Source organism: Neofelis nebulosa, chromosome 17 (genome assembly GCF_028018385.1).
Source record: "Neofelis nebulosa isolate mNeoNeb1 chromosome 17, mNeoNeb1.pri, whole genome shotgun sequence".
In the NCBI taxonomy this organism is placed as follows: Eukaryota; Metazoa; Chordata; class Mammalia; order Carnivora; family Felidae; genus Neofelis; species Neofelis nebulosa.
Genome location: NC_080798.1, coordinates 1,533,728 through 1,558,816, shown reverse-complemented (window position 1 = coordinate 1,558,816; position 25,089 = coordinate 1,533,728). Strand labels below are relative to the sequence as shown.

Below are 25,089 nucleotides of genomic sequence, written 5' to 3'. Positions count from 1 at the left end.
CCCTTCCGTTCTTTATAGGTAAATACTCAGAAGTGAAAGTGCTAGTTCGGTGTAAATATTTTGCAGAACTGTTTACATATTTCTGTACCTATTTCATATGCCCACCAAGAGTGCACAGGATTCCAGTTTCTCCGAGTCCTCGGATTTATTACTTTTATTATTGTTATTAGTATTATTATTATGACTTTGATATCCACTATGGTAACTCTGTTTTTAGTTTTTCTGAGGAACATCCATCATGTGCTCCATAGCAGCTGGACCACTTTGCGGTCCCACCGACAGTGTACAAGGGTTCCGCTTTCCCACGTCATTGGCAAGACTGTGTTTTGCTTTGTTGCTAATAGTTGTCCTGTCACATGTGAGGCGATAGCTCATTGCGGTTTTGATTTGCATTTACTCGATGATCAGTGGTGATGAGCATTTTCTCATATACCTGTTGACCATTTGTATGTCTTTGGAGAAATGTGTGTTCAAGTCCTTTGCCCATTGAAAAAATCCAGTTATTAGGGGCGCCTGGGTGGCTCAGTCGGTTAAGCCTCTGATTTAGGCTCAGGTCATGATCTTCTTCATGGGTTCGAGCCCTGCGTGGAGCTCTGTGCTGACAGTTCAGAGCCTGGATCCTGCTTCAGATTCTGTGTCTCCCTCTCTCTCTGCCCCTCCCCTGCTTGCACTCTGTCTATCCCTCTCAAAGATAAATGAATATTAAAAAAAATTTTTTTTTAATCCAGTTGTTAGCTTTTTATCATTGAGTTGTAGGAGTTTTACAGATTTTGGAGACTAACCCTGCAGCAGATGGGTATATAGGTTGCAAATATTTGTTCCTATCCTGGGTTGTCTGTTCCCTCTGTAACCACTGATCTTTTTTATTATCCACAGTTTTGCCTTTTCTGGAATGTCCTACAGTTGGAATCATCTGCTCCACATAGCCTTTCCAGTTGGCTTCTTTCATTTAGTATTATGCATTTAAGTTTCCTCTGTATATTTTCAAACTGATAGCATATTTTCTTTAATCTCTGAATAATCTTGCTTGTATGAATCTACCAAAATTTGTTTATTCATTTTCCTTTGTAAAGACATCTTGATTACAGATTTGGGCATTTATGCATAAACATGCTGTACATCCAAGTGGCGGTATTGTGTGAACGTAACTTCTCAGCTCGTTTGTGTATATGCCAAGAAGCATGATTCTCGCATTCCATGGTCACAGTATATTAGGTTTATGAGAAACTGCCAAGCTGCACTCTGGAAGTGCTGTGCTATTACTGTTTTCCACAAGCAAGAATAAGAGTTTTTGTTTCCAGGCATTGACGATGTCATTATTTTCGATTTTAGCCATTAAAGTAGATACATAATGGAACGTAACTTTTAAAATTTTGTTGTTTATCTCATTTTTCTTTTTCTTTTTTTTTAATGTTTTTATTTTTTAAGATAGAGATAGAGCATAAGTGGGGATGAGGCAGAGAGAGAGGGATACACAGACTCAGAAGCAGGCGCCAGGCTCTGAACTGTCAGCACAGAGCCGGCTGCGGGGCTCATACTCATGAACTGTGAGATCACGACCTGAGACGAAGTTGGACGCTTAACTGACTGAGCCACCCAGGCGCCCCATCTCATTTTTCTAATGACAAATGTTGAGCATTTTTTCATATTCCCCTAACTTTGTCTTTTATGGAGAAGACTTTTTTTTTTGAGAGGGAGGGAGAGAGAGGGAGCGCACTAGCAGGGTAGGGTAGAGGGAGAGAGAATCTTCAACGTTTTTTTTTTTTTTTTTTTTTTTTTTTTTTGGGACAGAGAGAGACAGAGCATGAACGGGGGAGGGGCAGAGAGAGAGGGAGACACAGAATCAGAAACAGGCTCCAGGCTCCGAGCCATCAGCCCAGAGCCTGACGCGGGGCTCGAACTCACGGACCGCGAGATCGTGACCTGGCTGAAGTCGGACGCTTAACCGACTGCGCCACCCAGGCGCCCCGAGGGAGAGAGAATCTTAAACCGGCTCCACACACAGTATGGAGCCTGAAGCCAGGCTCCATTGAGGTCCATCTGATGACCCTGGGATCTCCACCTCAGCCGAAATCAAGAGTTGGATGTTCAACCAACTGAGCCACCCAGGCACCCCATGAAGACATTTTTTTAATCAACTGCAGCTTATCGCATTTTTCTTAATAAATTGTGATTTTGGTGTCGTATCTCAAAATTTACCACCAAGCATAAGGTCACGTGTTTTCTCCTATGGTATCTTCTAGGGGTCATAAAGTTTTGTATTTTAAACTTAGATCTGTAACCCATTTTGAGTGAAATTTTGTGAAAGTGAAAGTTCTATATATGGATTCATTGTTTTTACTTGTGGCTTTTCACTTCTAGCACCACACTTTGAAAAGATTATCCTTTCTCCATGGAGTTGTCCTTGCTTCTTTGTCAGAGATAGGTGGATGGTATTTGTGTTGACCTATTTCTGGGCTCTGAGTTTCAATTTTTGCATCTGTTGAGATGATCATGTATGTGGTGGGTTTTTTTTTTTTTTTTGTCTCTTATTCTCTTCATATGGTGTATTCCATTGATTAATTTTAATTTTCAGATGTTAAATCAACCCATCTTGCATTCCCCAGACAAATCCCACTTGCTCATGATGTATTATTCTCAAGATATGCAGCAAAATCAGATTTTCTGATAATTTTCATACATTTTTTAATGTTTATTTATTTTGAGAGAGAAAGAGAATGTATGAGCAGGGAAGGATTAGAGAGAGAGGGAGAGAATCCCAAGCAGTCTCCAAGCCCAGCATGGAGCCTAGTGCAGGGCCTAATCTCATGACTGTGAGAGCATGACCTGAGCCGAAATCAAGAGTCAGATGCTTAACCTACTGAGCCACCCAGATGCCCTTTTCTGATAATTTTCATGTATCTGATATCTTTATAGATAAGGGTTAATTGGTCTGTGGTTTTCTTGTGTTGTCTCTATCTCACTTTGAGATCAAAAGAATCTTAACCTCACAGAATGTGTTGGGAAATGTTTCTTCTTTATTTTCTGGAAGAATTTGTGAAGACTAGTGGCATTTCTTGTTTTAAATGGTAGAATTCCCTACTGAAGGCATCTGGGCTTGGGATTTCCTTGTGAGAAGATTTTCAGTTACTATTACTTTGTGTAGTTCTCTTTAGATTTTCCTCTTATGTCATATTTAATCATCTTTTAAGGAATTTGTACATTTCCTGTAGATTGTTTAAATTTGACGGGTAAAGTTGCCCATGATATTTCCTTATGATGCTCTTAATTTCTGCAGGGTCAGTAGTCATATTTCCCCTTCATACCTGGTTTTCTTAGTTGCTCTTATGTTCTTGACCTACCTAAAGTTATCAATTTCAATAATTTTTTGAAAGAACCAGCTTTTTATTTTCATCAATTTTTATAGTGTTTTTTTCTTTTTTTTTAAGTGTTTATTTTTGAGAGAGAGAGAGAGAGAGAGTGGGAGTAGGAGACGGGTAGAGAGAGAGGGAGACACAGAATCCGAAGCAGGCTCCAGGCTCTGAGCCGTCAGCACAGAGCCAAACCTGGGGCTCCAACTCACAAACCGTGAGATCATGACCTGAGCCGAAGTCGGACGCTTAACTGACTGAGCCACCCAGGTGCCCCTCTAGTGTTTTTCTTTTTTCTATTCCAGTGAGTTTTGTTCTAATCTTTATAAATAGTATCTGTGTGTTTACCATCTCCTGCTTTTGGGAGAAAGTTAGAGGCACACAGAAGAGGGGGAATGCTCTGTAATGGAAAAAAGATAAGGTTTCAGGAGTGCCCTGGTTGTAGGATGCTGGTGTGAGGGTGCAGTGGCAGGGTGGGGGTGGGGTAAGTAGAAGTGGGGATCCTGTGTGATTTGTTAAGTGTACATATTTGACTTTCTCTGGTTGCTCTTAAGTGGGAAGTTTGAGCAAAAATTACAGAAGGTGCTAGTAACTAACCAAGTTCCTAACTACTGACTCTTTTAGTAACGTATTGTAAAAACCTGAATACAGGATATTTAGGGTGTCCTGACAAAATCAGTATAGGAATCAAGACCAAATCATTAAACACAGGACATGTCTTTGAATCGCGTCAGGGTCTTTATTTATAAAGGTGACTGAGTGCAACATGGAGAGGTCGATGCCATTGGAAGGCAAGTTGTGCTACTCAACGGTCTCCTGTGTTGTGACTGGTAGATTAACACTTATTAAGTACCACACAGGGTGCTGAATGGTGGGGTCGTTACAAGGGGCTTTGGGAAGTCCTGTCAGGAACTTACATTTGCTTGTGACTCTTCAGGCTGTAATCTAGGACATGTACTTCCATGAGGAAGTGGATGTCAGTGTAAAGTCCCCTGCGGGCTGCTTGGCCAAACAAAATGGATGCTGAGACAGTGACACCAGGAAGTAGCTTAGCTACACTCTACATACCCAGAAATAAGAGGCCTGGCACACCTCGGAGGTCCGCACAAAACCATGTCACCTGCAGGAAGGACAGGGCGGGAGGGGGCACTGAGATTATGCCTTTATGACCGATGTGTCAGGGAGTCCCCAGGTGGGGACATGCTTTGTGGGGCAGGAAGCAGAAACACACATTAGGGCTGGTTCTTGAGCTGTTTGTAATAAGAGCTCTGCAAGCCTGTAAAACTGACTAGGAAGAGAGGAGTACACACCTTTGTTAGTTTGGCCTTCAGATGAACGCTAAAGAGACAAATGGAGAAAACACAGAACAGTCGGGATACAGAGAGCGGCTGGCAGCTCTCTCCCCGATGTGTCCCGTGCACCTACAGGAGAGCCTGAAACCCAGTGGGTGCGTACTGTGCATCTCAGATACGTAAATACACCCCCCACAGCACAGTTTCCCTGTTCGTTTTCACCATCTAGGCAAGCCTTTCAAAATAGTGTCTCTCTCTCTCTCTTTCTCCAAGCAGTTAATAGCCTCGTTTTCAAGTATAAAAAAGACAAAAACCTGAGTGTGGCCAGATTCAAGCAGAGCCATAAGCGTAGCTTCATTCTCTGGCTTTTCAGATTTCACGTTCTGGCAAACTTCTTAAGATCTCAACTTTCCTTTTTTTTTTTTTTTTTTTTTTTTTTTTTTTAATGTGAACAAGTTATGTCTCCCCAGCTGTATTTCTGCTACTCTCTTTGAATAACTGATCATTATTAATACCTTTCAGTAATTTCCGTTTCACAAGTGTTTTTCACAGATGATTTCGACGTCCTGTAAGGACACCAGTGGTAGAATTTCAGGTGAAATGAGAATCACTTCCCAGCAAGGACAGGAGAGTGGATCCGTCACCTTTGTCTGTAGGACAGGCTGCTCCTTTCTTACAGGTGCCTCGACTTACGGAAGGGGCCACACCGTCCTGGCAGAAGATGGCGTGTATTAAGTTACTATTCTTTCCAGATTTCAGATTCTTAATCTGAAATTGAAAAATGTCTCAGAAGCAGTAGTATTTGAAGAACTGTGTTACTCACTGGGCTCAAACACAACCAGTGACTGACTGCACAGGTAGGAAAGAGGTTTTTCCAGGAAACCGAGGCAGAGCTTGGCCCTTTCTCCCCACCTGGGTGCTGCCCCATCATGCTGCCCCCACCTTCCCCTCCATGGCTCTGTCCGAAGCCTTTTCTTTCTTGTCCTGGGACAAATACAAGGCTCATTAAAACAGACTCCAGAGATTCAGCCTGTATTTGAAAAGCAACGAGGTAGTTGGCAGCGCTGAGTGGACCCGTTGTCCTGATGTGGTGTGTCCCTTTGCATTGTAGCTTTTGGGAACCTCCCTTGCATCGTAGCATATGAAGTAACAGGTCCCTAACCTTTCTGTGACTGCCGGACTGTGCGCCGAGAAATCTGGGTCCGTCCCCTTTAAAAGCAGGCGAAGACACCTCCCCCCCGCCCCTCCTTCGGAGCAGCGGAACTCCAATTCCCAGCGCCCCCCACTAGCCTCCGGCACTTCGTCCGCTAGCTGGGAGGAGGGCGTTAGTCTGCGCGGTGGGGGTTGGTGGTGGCGGCGGATAACCACATTACCCATAAGTCTGCGGTGCGCGTCGACGGCGGCTGAGCCAATGAAGACACGAGAGGGTGACGTTGGCATGCGTGCGCACTGGGTGGGGGGCGAGACTTCCGGCGTCCACTCTCGGTGTCGTTTTAGTTGCTCTCGGTTTCACGGGTTCAGGGCTTCTCAGGTGCTTGGTTGGCGCAGAGGTGACGGAGTGGGAGGGCGCGGAGAGAGTCGCTGTCCTCATCGCTGAGGCGGCTGCGAGGCGCCCTCGCCCCCGCCCGGTCGCCCGCCGCGTCCCGCCCCGCTCTTCCCACTGGTCGGAGGCGGAGGCCGCGCCGGTGAAGCCGGCGCAGGTGGGTGCTGCGACCCCCGGGCCCTCGGCCGCCCGCCCCGCCCCTCCTCTCCCCGCCCGCTCGGCTCCCCGCAGTCAGGACCCCCGGGGCGGGAGCAGAGGGCGTCCTGGTTCGGGGTCCCGGTCCCGCCCCTGCGGTGGGGCGTAGGAGGGCCCGCAGGGGCTCCTGAGTCGGGGCCGGGGGCCCAGAGGTCGGGGCGGAGTGTCGCCTGCAGGGGCGGCGTGCGCGGCTGGGATCTTCCGGGGTCGGGGGTCCAGGGCGGGGGTGGGAGGTGCGCGCCCAGAGATAGGTTAGGCTAGGGGAGAGCAGGACGGGGAGGCTGCTGAGGAACCACCCCGGGCAGTCATGGTGGAGGTTGGGCCAGGGCGGTGGCCGTGGAGGGAGATGCGAGGAGATTCTGCAGAGTCGGGCAACAGAGCCGACGGGGTTTCCTGCTGCGTCGCCTGTAGCTGTGAGCACAAGTGGGGAGTGAAGGACCAGGTCAGGGCTTCCTTGCCTGAACATCTGAGAGAACGGAGGTGGGGAAGCGAGCCCAGCGGGCAGGTTTCGGGGAGATCATGAGTTCGGTTTGGACATGTTGATGCTGAGATATCTGAGGGTGGAGACATGACGTGGGTCCGTAGAAGTGAGGGTCTGGAGGACGGGGAAGGGAGCTGGGCTGGAGCTGTCCAAGGTGTGGAGGGTGTGCACTGCTCCAGAGCCTGGCCTGAGGACCCGACCAAGGAGGGAGTCTTAAGATGATTTCAGATGATGAGGAAGTTGAGGGCTCAGAGTTGACGGGTAGGGCATGGGAAGCAGGCGTTGGCATCCCTGATGCTTCCTCCGGAAAAGAGATTTGCTGTAGGAGAGATCCTTCTGCATCTCTAGGAAGGGAGGCCTTGGTGGGGTGAGGAACTGCCCTTCGGTGGGGCAGTGTGTGTACTGGTGTAGACTCTACACCTGTGGGCTCAGCCGGCCCTCAGGACCACTCTCTGTGGAGCAAGGGAAATGTCCTCCAGGCTGATGGAGTGGCGGGGTCCCACACAGGGCATGCTTGTCAGCCCTACCCCTCAGGGCCAGTGGGATGAGCCGCTGTCCGGTCCAGGGCCTCCAACAAGCCCCCTTCTGAGGATTAAGTAGCAGCAGTTCTTGTCGCTGTGTGGACCAGCGGCTTGTCTGCGTACCCAACCTTTTCCTACAACTGGCCAACGTAAGAATGTATAAAAAATTTGTTGACTTAAGCACTAATTAATATTCGAAATATGTATGGGGCACTTGGGTGGCTCAGTCGGTTAAGCATCCAACTTCGGCTCACGTCATGATCTCGCGGTTTGTAAGTTCTAGCCCGTGTCCGGCTCTGTACTGACAGCTCGGACCCTGCAGCCTGCTTTGGATTGTGTCTCGCTCTCTCTCCTCCCCTCCCCTGCTCACTCTCTCTCTCTGTCTCTAAACATTTAAAAAAATTCTTCTAAATATGTATACATGGGTAGATAATTAGAAATGAACCTATTCAACAAGTTAAACTTATGCAAACACTTCGTAATTTATTTGAGATTAATTTTAATCTGTTTACAGTATAAAGTTTGATGTACATTTCCTGAAATCATAAAAAGCAGTAAACATAAAGACCTTAAATTTCAAAATCCTAGCACTTCATTTGCCCTGAAAATCCACAAAACTGGATTCTATGGACAGTAAGATCTGTTACATAGTATCTACTCCTGACGTTTTGGTACCAATATGAACCCAATGAGGTCGAAAGCATTCTTATCCCCATAAGCTCTTTTCCCCCTTAGGCTCAGGGATGCTCAGGGTTTCCCATGGATGCTCAGTTACCCCATCCATAAGAGGCAACCTGTTTTTTGAGGAGCTGAACTTAGACCATGAGGCTGAGATCACTTTGCTCCAGGGCAGGGCACAGCTGGTGGTCCAGCTCAGTTTATAAGATCCTTCCACGGTTACCCATTTTTCATGGTCTCCTGTCTCCTTCCCATAGGGTCCCATGGCGGTGGCAGAAATGCTTATGGACCCCGTGCAGGTGAGTGGAGGGTGTCGCACCTTTCAGCCATCCCGATTGTCACCCAGGTAGTTTTGGCATGCTGTGTATATGCCCTCAGGGAGTGGCAGTGTCCTGTCACAGGAGCCTTCTCCTGTCCTCACTCTCTTGAGCCTGAGGACCATGTGCTTCCCTCAGGCCCGGGATCCTACATTTGGTATTAGATTGTATGTGGAGGGGTTCCCGTTTCTAACAAGCGATGCGGTAAGACGTGGCAGGGAATCCTGGCTGCAGGATTCAGAATGTTCACTTGCCTGTAGGTGCGACTTAGCTGGGATGTTGGGGAAACTACAGGTCTCTCATACCTGGTAAGAATGGGAAGCCAGGTTGGGGGTAGGTAGGTGCACGGGTACCAGACCTTCAGTGACAGCTGGGGTTTGGGGTCTCCAATCTGAGGTTGGTGGGAAGCAGGGAAGGTTCGAAACAGAAGAGGAAGGTGGTGTGACCCCAATTTTAACAGGCTCCCTTTGCGGAGTGGAAAACACAGGGGGGAGGGGGTGTGGGTGAAGGTAGGGAGGCCCGGGCGACAGTGTGGGTGAGTGTTGTGGCCGCATGGGAGCGGTGGCTGTGGAAGTAGAGGAGTCGCTGGTTTCTGGGTGTATTTTGAATCATGGCTGCTCATATTTTGTGACGGAGAGACTCAGGGAGATGAGGAGGTGGGATAGAGGGAAGGGTTGGGGTGTCCCGGGTTTTTGGCCTTGTTTGCAAGGATGGGTGCTTCAACTAAAATGGAGGAAGTCAGCTGTACGAGGACTTTCCAGGTGGAATGTGAAGACTCCATTTTCCTCTAGTCTCAGACATTCCAGGGGCCCCAAGGGGAGGGGTCACGTGGGCACTTTGACACGGAGGTCTGGAGCTCTGGGGATAGATTCAGGTTGGAGGCAGCCGCGGTGTGGGGGCTGGGTGTGGGCTCGGAGGAGCTCTGGACCAGCTCCGGGAGGTAGCATCGCTAGGTCGTGGGGGCGATGCCATTAGGGGAGCAGGGATGGGACAAAAGGTGTGGCCTGAGTACGGGGTTCCTTGATTGGGCACCTGGGTGGGGTTCCAGGCCCCCTAAAGCTGAGGAATCCGAGTGTCTGTGTGTGAGTGTGTGTGAGAGACAGAACAGAGAGGGAGAGATGGTGGGGTAGGAGCGAGAAAGTCTTCTGAGACCGGCGTGCACATGAGCCAGATGTTAGGGGGGTGGTGGATCAGCTTGAAGAGCTGCCAGACCTAACGTGGATGGGTGTGTGGGTGCGACATGAGTGTCCCTGGCCTTCAAAGGAGACGGGGAGGTTCTGACTGCTTACGGGACAGTTGGTTATGGGGCGGTGGGTGGAATAGAGAAGGTGCAGGGGCTGAAGGTATGTGAGGTCCTCACGTGGGCAGGGTGGCTGAGGATGAAGCAAGAAGCAGGGCCTGGCAGGGGGACCGTTAAAGCAAGGCTGGAGGCTGGCCTGGCGCTGGGGGACCTGGGGACTCCCTGTGTTCAGGGGCAGAACTGGGCCTGAATTGGATCCTGGATGCATCTCCATGCACTGCCTGGGTTCCATGTGCAGAATGGCCTCTGGGGAAGTGAAGGAAATGCCAGCGTGGGCCCGGGGTGTCTGGGGGGTGTCTGTGGAGGGGTCAGCGTCGGGAGGGAGAGGAGTCCCAGGAGCGATATGCAGGTAAAGAGGAGTGTGGATAGCTCCAGGTGCTTAAGGGAAAGGGACGAGTCCGAGTTCACTGGAGAGTCAGACCCGGGGAACCCCAGGGAAACTGGCCAGCGGGAGATGGGGAGAGGCCCACATCGCTCAGCCCACAGGCTACGTGGGGTCTTCCTCCCTTCATGCTGTGCTCTGAACACAGCGATCAGTGGTAACGAGAGCAGGCGCCAGTGCCACCAGCAGTTGGTGAGTCTTCGATGTTGGGAAGTCAGGGAGGAGGGTGAGCAGGGATGGCTGTGTGTGGGGGAGGACCGAAGGTCCAGGGGAGAGAAGCGTATCAGGAATGGCACTCACAGGATTTCAGTTCACGGAAGCGGGCGAGCAATGATGTGGAGACCGATGACGCTGAAAGGTTTTTTATTTTATTTGTCGAGGAGGTGGGAGCACGCCGTGTAACACAGGGCCACACGGGAGCATCAGATTTGGTTAGGAGGCATAACCACCAGCAAAGGGAATCATTTTAGCAGAGTTTATTTGACTTTGTGGGAGAAATGCAGGAAGGGTAGGGCGAACAGCTTAGGGATGGCTATTCTGTATAATTTTAGTGTATCTGGGGTAGAAGAGATGGCCCTGGTTGTCTGGTACCTGGCCCTGGTTGATTTAGGGTGGGGGGCGGGGGTGGTGTTGACTTGTGTGAGTCAGTGAAGGAGGTGGCTCAGAGTGTGGGCTCTGGGTATCAGAGGAGATCCAAACAGATTTGACCGTCAGTTTAGCCCTGTAGTTAGTGGATGGCCAATAGATAAATGCAGAATTCTCAGGACACAGTCAACATAAGAAGCTGTTCATGAGCCAAACCGATCCAATTCTGGCAGAGCCGCGTGGTCTTTGAGGACGTGGCCATACACTTCTCCCAGGAAGAGTGGGGCCTCCTTGATGGAGCTCAGAGACTCCTGTACCGTGCTGTGATGATGGAGAACTTGGCGCTTCTGTCCTCCCTAGGTAAGGCCCTCACACTGAGCCCCGCGTCTTGGGCTGGGCTCTGTTCTGCCCCTTTTCCCCAGGGGTAGCTCTGTCCTTCCCACAAGACCAAGGGTCCTTCTTCCTCTCCTGGTCTCCTGGCAGGACTGGGCTGTGTGCCCTGCACCCGCTCCTCCCCAGCAGGTCCCAGGGCTCAGAAGTCAGAGATATTCACGTTTGTCTGAGAGATCCCTCAGACCTGGCTTGTCCCTGATGTGGTCACTTAGTCTAGATGCTTAGAACCGTGGTGCCCCAGGCTTTCCCCCTTCCTCCTGCTGACATTTCTTGGGTCCTCCTGCCTGTGCCAGGAATGGCAGGCACCAACCTAGTTACTAATTTGAGGGCACACTGGGTTCTTTCTACAGTGTCTCCTGTGAAGTTCTTGTAATTTTAAGATGTCAGATGTCCTGTGTTGAGTTGCTCTGGTCGTGTGCTGGCCATTCCTTTTCCTTTCTTTCACTGAGGACTGGCCTGTTTCAGGTGCCACATCAGTGCCCACCTTGAGCCATGGGGAGCACCCTGGGTACCTAATAGGCCGGCATTACTACATCAGTGGCAAGAGGCATTCAAAAGTACATGGCCCTGGTGCCATGGGGCTGGGGAAAGATGTGTGTCAGAGCTGGGAATCTGTCCTTTGTCCACCATCGTTTGGTGTCAGGATAGGCCAGACTTCATTTTCTTTTCTTTCTTTTTTTTTTTTTTTAACATTTATTTATTTTTGAGAGAGAGAGAAACAGAGTGCAAGCAGGGCAGGGAGAGGGGGAGACACAGAATCCGAAGCAGGGTCCAGGCTCTGAGCTGTCAGCACAGAGCCCGACACTGGCTCAAACCCATGAAGTGCAAAATCATGAACTGAGCTGAAGTTGAACACTTAGCCAACTGAGCCAACCAGGCGCCCCACCAGACCCCATTTCTACCTTTTCTTTCCCATTTTCACTTCTACTCTGAATTCTGATCCCCTTTCTGCCACAATCCAACACCTGTTAGCCTTCACCTCTAATTCTGTCTCATCACTGCCTTCACAGGCTCTCCAACATCCGACTGTACGTAGGATATTGTGAGGACTGTGTGTATCCTTAAATAGTTTTGAATTACAGTGTCTCTGTTGTGGTTAGGTAGGTATTTCTAGTCTGTCTACCGTTTCCTACACAGTGCTCCCCAGTCACCAGCAGACATAGCCCTTTGCCCAGGAGTGACCTGAATCCCTGCCTCCCCTCCCTACACACCACCTACTGTGTTTTAAGTGTTTGTGCTCTCAACCCCCACCACTGATTCCTGTGTTGCAAACCTCGTGCCCAGCGTGGTGGTGTTAGGAGATGGCACCCTGGTCGTGAGGGCAGAGCTCTCATGGGTGGAGTTAGTGCCCTTGTAGAAGAGACCCCCACCGACCCCTCAGCCCCTTGAGCTATGTGAGGACACAGTGAGAAGTTGGCAGCCCGGAAGAGAACCCTCACCCCACCATGCCGGCACCCTGATCCAGCCTCCAGGACTGTGAGAAATAAATCGCTATTGTTTATAATAAGCCACCCAGTCTGTGGTGTTTTGTCATAGTAGCCCACATGGACTGAGACAGCCCCCCTCCCTTGTGTCCTTCCCCAGAGTCAGGGCTGTCCCATCGTGGGCGCTGGCCAGGCTGAGCTCTGCACAGCGGGCCTTCCTCTCACCGTCTCGAGGCCCCTTGGCTCATGAGCAGTCCCGTGGCTTCATTCGTGGTTGTGTCCGACACGAATTCCCGATGAGGCTGTCTTATCCCAAAGTCGGCCTGCGATTGACCAGCATTTCTCTGCTTACAGGTTGTTGGCATGGAGCACAGGACGAGGAGGCATCACCGGTCAGGACTCCAAAGCCAGACTCTTCCGTCCAGGAGGCCCAGTGTGAGAAAGACATGTTGCCCTCGGCTGAGCAGGATGGAATGTACTCTGATCAGGAACTATATATTTGTGAGGCAAACCGAAAGGAATGGATTGAAGACCAGTTTTCTAGAAGGGAGGAGGGGAGGCCTTCCTCTGCAATGAACGACAGTGTTCACGTGGCAGAGAGTAGCTGCACGTGCTGCAAAGACGGAAAGGACTTTCCGGCCGGCACAGGCCTGCCCCAGCACCTGACCCCTCGCAGTGCATTGAAACCACACAGGGACCCCGAGTGCGGGGAGGCCTTTGAAAGCGGACAGAGTGATTACAAGTGCATTCAGTGTGGGAAGGCCTTCAGGCAAAAACAGGTACTTGGTGAGCACCAGAAAATCCACACTGGAGTAAGACCTTACGAGTGCAGCAAATGTGGGATGGCCTTCATTAGAAAGTTCCACCTTGTTCAGCACCAGAAAATCCACACTGGAGAAAGGCCTTTTAAGTGCAGTGAATGTGGGAAATTCTTTCGGTACAACTCCACACTCGTTAGTCACCAGAGAGTTCACACTGGATTAAGCCCTTATGAATGTAGCAAATGTGGGGAATTCTTTAAGTACAATGCCAACTTCATGAAACATCAGAAACTTCACAATGGAGAAAGGCCTTATGAATGTAGAGAATGTGGGAAATTCTTTAGGTACAACTATAGGCTCATACGACACGAGAGGGTTCATACTGGAGAAAGGCCTTATGAATGCAGCGAATGTGGGAAATTTTTCAGGTACAGCTCCACATTCATTAGGCATCAGAGAGTTCACACTGCAGAAAAGCCTTATGAGTGCAATGAATGTGGCAAGTTCTTTAGGTACAATTCCACACTCATCAAACATCAGAGGGTTCACACTGGAGAAAGGCCTTATGAGTGCAGGGAATGTGGGAAATTCTTTAGGTACACCTCTACGCTCATTAGACATCAAAGAGTTCACACTGGAGAAAGGCCTTATGAGTGCAGCGAGTGCGGGAAATCCTTTAGGTATCACTGCAGACTCATTAGACATAAGAGGGTTCACACTGGAGAAAGGCCTTATGAGTGCAGCGTGTGTGGGAAGTTTTTTCGGTACAACTCCAACCTTATTAAACACTGGAGAAATCACACTGGAGAGAGGCCTTATGAGTGCAGCGAATGCGGGAAAGCCTTTAGCCACAAGCATATACTTGTTGAGCATCAGAAAATCCACACTGGAGAAAGGCCGTATGAGTGTGGCAAATGTCAGAAGGCCTTCATTAGAAAGTCCCATCTCGTTCATCACCAGAAAATCCACAATGAAGACAGATCTATGAGCACCATAAATGTGGAGAAGGCTTTAGCTACAACTCCAACCCATTAGCGGAGAATTACACTCGTAAAGCAACTTGTAAATGTAAATGCAGAGAATATGGTGAATCTTTTAGGTACCACTTTAAACTCGTTACCCTGGAGAAGCACCTTAGAAGTACAGTAAAACCTTGGTTTGAGAGTATAATTCCTTCCAGAAACATGCTTGCAACCCGGAGCACCCATCTATCAAAGCGAATTTCAAGAACCACTGGCCCAGTTGTGATCATGGGATGTTCGGCGTCACTTACTACTTGTATTGCGAGACACAGCTCATTTATCAAGTTAACATTCATGAGAAATATTTGCCCGTCTTGAGCAATAGTTGCAGAACAAGTTACTCACAATCCAAGGTTTTGCTGGGTAGTGAACGTGGGAAATTGTTTGGTGCAGCCATTCATTAGACTTCAAGAGGTCACTGGGGAAGACCTTGGGGTGTAGTCAGTGTGGTCTTCAGGTGCAACTCCAGCCCCATTCCACTTCAGAGAATTCACAATGGAAGAAGACCTTATCTGTGCAACAAATACGGGCATTTGTTCATCTAAAAGTCCAACCTCTTTTGGCCCCAAAAAGTTCACACCAGAGAACATTGCAAAGGGGGAAAGACTTCAGCCAAATATCGGCTCTCATTTATCCCTGGGAACCACTGTAATATAGTTCTTTATTTTACATGTGTGTTGTGCACACCTAGCACAGCTTACCCTGTCTCTGCGCACTTAGTAGTGTTAAAAATTTCACACATTTGTGCAACCTATTTCCAGAATTCCTTTCATCTGGCAAAATTGAAACTAGACCCACGAGACAAGCTTCTGCCTGCCACCCACCACACCTGGCAGCTATGTTTTTATACTGTGTCTCTATGGATTTGACTGCTCTGGAGACCTCATGTAAGTGGAATCATACGGTATTTGTCTTTTCGTGACTGGCTTACTTTGCTTAGCATAGTTCCCTCATTTGTCAGCATTTCCTTCTGTTTTGAGAAAGAATCAGAGTTAATAAGATATTGGGAAGGGTGTCAATGGAGTCAGTACAGCTTTGCCAGATGTGATATTTTGGGAGGAAGAGGAGATCCAGATTTTATATGATATCTTTATTTCTTAACAGCTTTATGGAGGTATTGACATACGTTAAACTGCATTTATTGAAGGTGTAGGATATATTTTCATATATGTATGCACAATGGGAGCATTGCCAGAGCCATGATAATGAATAATCCATAACCCCTATATATAGTTTCCATCGGCCCCTTGTACTCTCTCCCAGTCCTACGCAACTTGCTATCCCCAGGTGGGCACTGTCATTTGCATTTTCTAGAATTTTATATAAATAGAATCCTACGCTTACTCTTGTATATCTGTGTTCACTAAGCGCATATATGTATTTTTAGTATTGTCCATGTTGTGTGTGCAGAAGCATGGCACTGGATAACCGGCAAGGCTCTGTGTTATGTATTAGAGCTGCACTGTTCATAAACAACAAAGGTGCTAATAATCACGGAGCGTACGAGTTGTTTAGAATGGAAAATGAAGTTTAGATAAAATAAATTTAAATTCAGTTTCATATGAATTCATTATCGATAAAAAATCTTGAACCATCTGAAACACCTTTCTTGGAAAATTCTTGTTTGGCTTCTTTTTTTCTAGTAGTGTCTTTAAGCTATATCTTTGTCTCATAAAAGTTTCTAAAGCATTTAAAAAATTTTTTGTGTAAAGTACACATAAAATTTACTATCTTGCCATTTTTAAGTGTTCAGTTCTGTGGTGTATTGGGCTCTCCAGAGAAGCATCAGGGTGTGTGTGTAGAGAGAGGTGTGGGGGGCTGGGAGTGTATATGTGTTTTAAAGAATTAGCTAAAGCATTTGTGATGGCCCGGCAAGTGGAAAATCTACCGAGCAGGCCAACAGGCTGGGGACCACGGTAGAGTTGCAGTTCAGGTCCAAAGGGAGTCTGCTGGTAGGATTTCTTGCTTGAGGTCATCTTTTCATCATGTAATCTTCAAACCAGGTGGCTCATTGAGAAACTTGGAACTTTAGAAAGGGTAACAAGCATTATAGAATAGGAAACGGAAAGAAAACAGTTTGGGAGTGATACGTGGGAGGGAAATGATTCAAGACTCCACTCTGTATCTTTCAAACCTCACCATATACAAAAGAATGCCAAAATTAAGGTAATTATATACAAATTTATGTTTACATTGAAAACTTTGTTTCATAAAGCTCACGACTATGGAACAACTGAAAAAGTGTGACAGGTACATAATGACGATGCCAGAAGGAAAGACAGGCCAAAAGGAATGGAAGTAATGCTTGAAACAATAGCGACTGATAATTTCCCCCAAATTTACCCAAATTTAGACATCCAGGTACAGATCCAGGAAGCTAAGAGAACACCAAGCAGGAAAGATGCTAAAAGAAAAAACTACACCCAGAAATAGTATTTTCAAACAACAGATAATAGAGATAGAAAAAAAAAAACAACAACAACAACAACAACTCTGAAACAAGTCAGAGAAAGGAAACACTTTATTTCTAGAGGAGCAAAGATAACGACATCCAATTTCTCAGAAACCATGTAAGAGTGGAGTGCAGTATTTAAAGTGTTGAGAGAGGAAAAAAACCACAAATCTAGAACTTTGTACCCCGTGAAGTTATCCTTCAAAAGTGGAGAAATAAAGAATTTCTCAAGCGAAAATGGAGAGTTTGTTGCTAGTAGACCTGCCTTGAAAGAAATGTTAAAAGTTCTTTAGAGAGAAGGAAAATGGTATATAGCTCAGAATCTCAGATCTACAACGAAAGGAAGAGCATCAGAAAAGGAAGAAGTGAAGGTAAAAGAATTGTCTTGGGGCACCTGGGTGGCTCAGTTGGTTGGGCGTCACTTCAACTCGGGTCATGATCTCACAGTCCGTGAGTTCGAGCCCCGCATCGGGCTCTGTGCTGACAGCCCATAGCCTGGAGCCTGCTTCAGATTCTGTGTGTGTGTGTGTGTGTCTCTCTCTGCCCCTCCCCTGCTCATGCTCTGTTTCTGTCTCAAAAATAAATAACATTTTAAAAAATTAAAAAAAAGAATTGTCTTATTACTAATTATCTAACAGATTACAATTTGTCAAAAAACAGCAACAATGTATTAGAGTATATATGTGTGTGAATATATTAAAATGAATAACAGGAATGATGCAAGGACGGAGACAGAGGAATTAGTAATATTTTGTTATATTGAGGCACACACACTCCCTGTGAAATGGTAGTGTTATCTGAAAGTGGATTTAGATTAGCTGTAGATGTATACTGTAAGCTCTAGGGCAACCACCAAAGTAAACAAGTACAACTGTTAAGAAAGGAGAGAAAATGGAATGCATAAAATGCTCAATTAAAACTACAAAAGGGAGGGGTACCTGGGTGCCTTAGTTGGTTAAGCACCTCACTCTTGATTTCAGCTCAAGTCATGATCTCACGTGTGGTGAGTTCAAGCCCTGAGTCCGGCTCTGTGCTGAGCCTGCTTGGATTCCCTGTCTCCCTCCCTCTGCCCCTCCTCTGCTTGCTCTTTATTTCTCTCCCTTTCTCAAAACAGATAAACATTTTTTTTTTTTTTAACTACAAAAGGGAGAAAATGGGTGGAAGGCAAAAATAGGAACAAAGTACAAGGGCAACAAACAGAAAACAATAACCAATGTGACAGATTATGAATCCAACTATATCAAGACTTACTTTGAATGTCAAAATGCACCAATCAAAAGATTGTCAGAGTGTATCAAAACCCAAGACTCAACAATATGTTGTTTACAAGAAACCCACTTTAAATATAAAGACATATCTGTACAGATTAAAAGTATATGGATGAATGAGGCACCTGGGTGTCTCAGTCGGTTAAGCGTTCGACTTCAGCCCAGGCCATGATCTCACAGTTAGTGAGTTCGAGCCCCGCTCTCACTCTCACCACTAGTTGTCAAACTCACACCCAACAAGAAGAGTAAAGGTGGATCCTGCAAGTCCAGTCCTCTTTACTATCCCATCAGTCGGAAGAAAGATTTCTTCCTCTACTCCCACCCTCAACAGCCCAGCCAATGAGAGGCAGTCATAGCTCAGATAATGAGAATCCATATTTATAACTCCCAGTTTACTCCGATGGACTTTTAGTTTATAACGTCTCTGCCCAACTCCCTTCCTCTGTAAAAGAGAGGTTTCCTTCTTTGTTCTCCAGACTTGCCTATGGCTTTGCCAAATCTTGCTTGTACCAGGTTACAATTCTCAGCTGGTCTCAAACCCATCTTTTGCTGGCAAAATAATTGGCACTTTTAAGGTTAACAAAAGAAATGGAACATATCTAAGAAATGAAGTATTATCTCAATAAAAGTGTTACTTGGTAGGTTGGAACACAGTCTGAACACTGATTATCCAGGCCAGAGAAATATCCCTTCTCCAACTCCCCATCATGCCCTGTCTAGGGTTTTTTTTCTTTCTCGTCCCTCACCTTGCATATTGAAGGTCATAAAACAGTTGACATGTATTTGGCAATCAATATGAGTGGCTGCTGATTATTATTATGAAGTTAAAAAGAAAATCACAGACCCAAAATGGTGCACGTAGGCTGAGTCCCCAAACTGGGGGGCTTAATACCTAATCTAATTGCAATTTCAACCTCCTCCAGAAATGTAGACTTAACCAGTTAGTCAGGAATTTTCTTATCAGTGCTGATGTAGTAATCTGCTACCTGGGCCCTCATCCATGCTCCAAGGAAGATCAAAGTCATCTGCATGCTGTCCCCCTAAGGAAAAGCAACCTTGCCTGAAAATCCTTTTGCTAATAACTTTCTGCCCCCAGCCTCCTCCCTATAAAATCTTCCATTTTGTACAACTCCTGGGAGATCCCCTCTACTTGCTAGATGGGACGCAGCCTGTTGATGAGGTATTTAGTAAAGCCAATTAGATTTGCAAAATTACTCGTTGAATTTTATTTTTTAACAATAGTCTGGTGTGTCCCTTTGGTGGTGTAGCCTTTGGGAATTTCCTGTGCTTCCCAGAGTCTGTAGTAACAGACCTCTATTTGGGACACTTGGCCTAGACTGCACTCAGAGGAAATCTGGGTACACGCTGTAAGAGTCAGCGACCCCATGCTGCATCACAGGAATCCAGGAACTCCATTTCCCCGGGCAGGCTCACGTTGTCCCGCGGCGTCCGTCCCGAAATCAGGAAGGATCTCATTCCCCACGACGGGGCGGGGAGCCGCCAGGGAACCACACGCTACCCAGAAGGCTCCGCGGCAGGCCATCGTGAGAGCCGAGCCAATGAAAACGCAGCATGGATTCCGGTAGAGGCGCCTGTGGGGCGGGACTTCCGGTGGCGTTCCCCTGGTGTTGCGCGTCTTCGAGTTCTTGGGCCGTTTGGCTGGTGCAGGGTCTTGGGGTGCTGGGTTCCTTCGAAGTGGATGCAAGGTTCCAGAGGAGGTGATGTTCCCGCCGCTGAGGCGGCTGCGAGGCGCCCTCGTCCCCGCCGGGTCGCATGCCGCGTTCCGCCCCGCTCTTCCCACTGGTCGGAGGAGGAGGCCGCGCGCGTGAAGCCAGTGCAGGTGGGTGCTGTGACCCCGGGGCCCTCGGCCGCCCGCCCCCGCCCGGAGGGCCGAGGCCAGAATGGAGGAGCGCCCGGTTAGCTCCCCGCAGTCAGGCCCCCAGGGCGCGAGCAGAGGGCGTTCTTGTTCTGGTCCCGGTCCCGCCCGCCCGTAGGGGCTGCTGAGTCGGGACCCGGGGCCGAGGGGTGAGAGGGAGGGTCGCTGGCAGGGACGGCGTGAGCCGCTGAAATCCGTGAAGGGGCGGGGACGGGAGGGGCTGCGATTTGGTGACTTAAAGAAATACGTATTTGTTAAGGTGACCAAAATGTATTTCTGCTATATATCTGGTCTTAGTGCATAGTTCCTGGCTCATAGCTTCCAAAACTGTTGCAATTTCCTAAGTGTTGACAGTGGTAAAGTTGTGTTTTGTCCTACGAATGGGGTGAGTTTTGGAAGCACGTAAGCTGGTTGCCTGGAGAACCAACCTGGTGATTAGAGGGTTGTAACTTTAAGTCCCTCCCCTCCCCCCAACCTGACCTCACCCCACCCCGCCCCGACCCGCCCCGACCCGCCCCGACCCTACTCGACCCTACTCGACCCTACTCCACCCTACTCCTTGGGAGAAGGGAGATGGGCTGGAGGTCGAACCAATAGCTAGTGGCCAGTGATTGAATGAGCCATGGTTATATGATGCAGCCTCCAAAGTACCCTTAAAGGACAGGGTTCAGAGAGCTTCCGGGTTGGTAAGCACCTGGAGATTTGAGGAGAGTGGTGCACCTGGAGACTGCAAGGATACTCTGTGCCGTTTTCATACCTTGCCGTGTGCGTCTCTTCCATTTTGGCTGTTTCTAATACCCTTTTGTAATAATTCGGTGATCTAGGAAGAAAAATGTTTCTCTGAGTTTTGTGAACCATTCTAGCAAATCAGTTAAACCTGAGGAGAAGGGGTCTTGGGAACCTCTGATTTATAACCAGTCAGTGGGAAGCACCAGTAACAGCCTGGGCTTGCAGCTGGCATCTGAAATGGCAGGGGGTTGAGGGTGGGGGTACCGTCCTGTAGGACTGAACCCTTAACCTGTGAATCTGATGCTAATTCCTGATACATAGTGTCAGAATTGAATTCTTGGACATCCTTCTGGCTTTTAAGAATTGATGTTGTGTGGGGCGCCTGGGTGGCTCAGTCGGTTGGGCGTCCGACTTCGGCTCAGGTCACGATCTCGCGGTCCGTGAGTTCGAGCCCCGCGTCAGGCTCTGGGCTGATGGCTCGGAGCCTGGAGCCTGTTTCAGATTCTGTGTCTCCCTCTCTCTCTGACCCTCCCCCCTTCATGCTCTATCTCTCTCTGTCTCAAAAATAAATAAATGTTAAAAAAAAATTAAAAAAAAAAAAAAAGAATTGATGTTGTGTGAGGAACCCCAGGGACCTCCCCCCAACTCCACACACACACACACACACACACACACACACACACACTTGTTGGCATTGGTTCCAGGGACCTAATTTAGGGGCATATCCATATTTGAAGTTTAAAATTATTGAAAAGGGAATGGGAAACTAGCGAGGAGGACAACCCGGCAATAGACTCCAGGAAATTATATGGTGGGGGCTGGACCAGAGGAGCGGCAGTAGAGGAGAGATGTGGTAAGAATTTGGATAGATCAGGGACACCTGGGTGGCTCAGTTGGTTGAGCATTCGACGCTTGGTTTTGGCTCAGGTTATGATCTCATGGTTCTGAGTTTGAGAACCACATGGACAGTGTGGAGCCTACTTGGATTGATTCTCTCTCCCCCTCTGTATTCTGTCTCTCTCAAAATAAATTAATTTAAAAAAAGAATTTGGGTAGATCATAAAGTTAGAGTCAACAGGATTTCCTGCTCCATCCAGCATGTCTGTGAATAAAAGGGAGTGAAAGACCATCCAGTTTTTATTTTTGCCTGGACATTTGAAAGAAAGGAGGTGGGGAAGTCAGTGCAGGGAGCAGGTTTCACAGAGATTTTGAGTTACATCTTAGACATGTGATTCTGAGAGGTCTCAAGATGGAGATGAGACTTCTCATGATAGGTGGGCTTGAAGGTTTAGAGGTGAGGGAAGAGGGCTGGAGATAAATGTTAAATGGTGGGGACCTCGGACTGGATCAGGTCAGAGCCTGGGGATCAGATTGAAGAAGGAGGGTTTTGAGGTTCTTTCAGATGGGTCCTGCGGTGGGGTAGGGAAGGCCTGGGACCCATGTGTATCGCTGATTCTCTTTCAGAGATGAGGTGAATTCTGGCCTGTGTGTGGAGAGAGGGAGGTCCAGAGGAGGTGAGGTGTTGGCAGGATGACTGAGGTGTGAATTGGTGTGGCTCCTCCCCTGCAGGCTAAGCAGCCACTCAAGACCACTCCCTGTGGAACAAAGCCAGGGTCAGCCGAGCCCCAGACCAGGGCACTGCTGCCTCCCCTCCCCTCTGCTGTGCAGTCCAGGGCTCCCCACATACTGTCTTCCGAGATGATGGCACAAGGACTAGTAGTTTTCAGCGCTCTCCTTGACTTCAGAACATATGAAACAGCTACTGATTTGAATACTAACAAAGCAGCATCCTTCCAAATACATAGGCATAGGCAGGCAACTAGAAATGAGCGCAGTGAATTACTTAAATTTATCCACACACTTAATAATTGGTGTAAGAGTTACTTTATTTTTAAGCATTTGCTTATGATGTAAGTTTCATGCATCACATCCTCTTAAAAACTTACAAAGTGGGAAAAATACACTCCCAAACTTTTAAAGTCCTACCACTTCATTTGCACTGAAAACAGACAAAACCCTGGATGCTGTGGACTGTAAGCTGATACATAGTGTGCTACTGATGTGTGATATCAATATCACCCTGTGAGGGGGGAATAGTCTTATTCCCATTGTATGGGGTAAGGACAAAGACCTCCCAGAGGGTCATTCTTTCTCGAGAGTCACATGGCTAGTAAGAGGCAGCAGTGAGCCCTGAGGAACTCGGTTGGGACCATCATACTGACATTGCTTTGCTGGAGGGCAGAGCAGGCCTGGTGGTTCAGCTCAACTTGTAGGACCTTAACCATGGTTACCCATTTCTCATGGCTTCCCTCCTTCTGCACCTGCACCAATGGATGGGGGCGTGTGGACCCCAGTAAAGCTGTGCTTCTGGTTTCGTATGGGGCATCTTTGTGTTATGGTGGCAGTGCCATTGGGGATCAGGTAGGGGAAGGAGGGGCTAAATCTGTGTCTCAGGTGGGGATCACAAACACGGGCGGAACTGGAGGGCTGTTGGGGGGGTGTGTGCATGTGAGGTGGAGGGTCGTAAAGCCTTCTGAGGAGGCAGTGGACATAAGATGGTTGTTGAGGTGCCCACAGTGAAGGTCAGACACCAGGGCGGGCGGGCCTGTTCCCCTCTGTGGCCTCGGCAAGGTTTTCTGGTGACCCTCACCTGGATTGTTTATTTGGGCTGGTAGATTAGTTGGGTGGGGGAAATGGGATCGGCCAGATTCATTGCAAGTCTGGGGCTTTGAACGAGAGGTGGTGAGAGGTCAGGATCGCTTCTGAGATTGTGAGACCCTCACACAGGTCTCTGTGGCTAAGCTAAAGCAAGAAACAGTTGGGCGAGGATACTTTGGTGTTATGATGGAAGACTCCGGCAGATTAGGAGGCCGGCTGCATTTGCACTGCCTGGGTTCCGTGTGCGGACTGGGCATGTTGGAGGGTCAAAGAAATGCCTACCGTGTGGTCCTGGGGGCTACGGTGGCATTGTCTTCCCTGTCCGAGGTCAGGTACCCCAGGCCTTCCTGTCCTCTTGCTCACGTACTTGGGGCCTGCCTATGCCAGCAACTTCAGGCACTGATCGTGTAATCACCACTTGTAGGGACCATTGGGTTTGTTTTAAGACTTTCCTCTGAAGGTCTCATAAATTTAGAAGGTGGGATGTTGATGTGGTGTGGGTCACTCTGGGTGGATGTCCGGTACTCTCTTTCTCTGTCTTTTCCCCTGGACATGCCTCTTCCAGGCCCCGGTGGTTGCTCGCACTAAGCAATAATAGAGCCCAGGCACCTGACAGAGGAACGTTACTTCCGCAACATCAAGAGATGCTCAAAAAAATGTGGCCCTCACACGGAGCATCTGTTCTGTGTCCATCACTGTATGATGCCTGGGGCAGTGGCCGCCTTATTTATACCTTTTCTTTCCCACTAACATTTCAGTTCTGACTTTCGGCTTTCATCCTTTCCCTTCCACTGCTTCCTTGGAGGACTAACGTTTCAGATGGTGTGAAGTCTGCACATATCCTTAAATGGTCCTTGAACACGAGCTACTGTAATGCAATCTTTCTTTTAATTTACATCCAAGTTAGTTAGCATATAGTGCAACAGTGATTTCAGGAGTAGATTCCTTAATGCCCCTGACCCATTTAGCCCATCCCCCCTCCAGCAACCCTCTGTTTTCCATATTTAAGAGTCTCTTCTCTTTTGTCCCCCTCCCTCTTTTTATACTGTTTTTGCTTATGTTCATCCGTTTTGTCTCTTATGCTATTGGTCTTTCTCTGACTAATTTCGCTTAGCATAATACCCTCCAGTTCTTCCCATATAGTTGCAAATGGCAAGTTTCATTCCTTTTGATTGCCAAGTAATACTCCATTGTGTGTGTATGTATGTATATATATATATATATATATGTGTATATATATATACATATGTATATATATATACGTATATATATATGTATATATATATACATATATATACGTATATATATATACATATATATATACGTATATATATATACACACACCACATCTACATTATCCATTCATCCATTGATGAACAGGGCTCTTTCCATACTTTGGCTATTGTTGATAGTGCTGCTGTCAACATTGGGATTCATGTGTCCCTTCGAAACAGCACACCTATATCCTGTGGATAAATGCCTAGTAGTGCAATTGATGGGCCATAGGGTAGTTCTATTTTTAATTTTTTGAGGAACCTCCATACTGTTTTCCAGAGTGGCTGCACCAGTTTGCATTCCCACCATCAGTGCAAAAGGGACTTTCTCTCTCTGCATCCTCGCCAACATCTGTCGTTGCCTGAGTTGTTAATGTTAGCCATTCTGACAGATGTAAGGTGGTATCTCATGGCGGTTTTGCTTTGTATTTCCCTGATGATGAGTGATGTTGAGCATTTTTTTCATGTGTCGGTTGGCCATCTGGATGTCTTTTTTGGAGAAGTGTCTAGTCATGTCTTTTGCCCATTTCTTCCCTGGGTTATTTGTTTTTTGGGTGTTGAGTTTGATAAGTTCTTTATAAATTTTGG

General features: G+C 47.7%; 1 protein-coding gene across 2 annotated transcripts; it reads left to right on the top strand.

The window, feature by feature from the left end:
* Window positions 1-6,130: 6,130 nt before the first annotated feature.
* LOC131499680 (zinc finger protein 548-like) lies at window positions 6,131-14,426 on the top strand. 2 transcript variants are annotated; one of them, XM_058707834.1, is made up of 5 exons: window positions 6,131-6,342; window positions 7,396-7,531; window positions 8,318-8,359; window positions 10,878-11,004; window positions 12,816-14,426. In XM_058707834.1, exons 3-5 carry the CDS (start codon window positions 8,324-8,326, stop codon window positions 14,255-14,257), a joined length of 1,605 nt encoding a protein of 534 aa, XP_058563817.1. In that variant the 5' UTR covers window positions 6,131-6,342; window positions 7,396-7,531; window positions 8,318-8,323; the 3' UTR covers window positions 14,258-14,426. The 2 variants fall into 2 exon arrangements, with proteins under 2 accessions (XP_058563817.1, XP_058563818.1); XM_058707835.1 differs by lacking the exon at window positions 7,396-7,531 and having other exon boundaries at window positions 8,318-11,004.
* Window positions 14,427-25,089: the final 10,663 nt, after the last annotated feature.

Excerpts from the sequence above, each read along its gene's own strand:
- LOC131499680 (XM_058707834.1), top strand. The coding sequence starts at position 8,324 with ATGGCGGTGGCAGAAATGCTTATGGACCCCGTGCAG. Across the intron at positions 8,360-10,877 it reads TGCTTATGGACCCCGTGCAG|AGCCGCGTGGTCTTTGAGGA; the intron begins GTGAGTGGAGGG and ends CAATTCTGGCAG. Across the intron at positions 11,005-12,815 it reads GGCGCTTCTGTCCTCCCTAG|GTTGTTGGCATGGAGCACAG; the intron begins GTAAGGCCCTCA and ends CTCTGCTTACAG.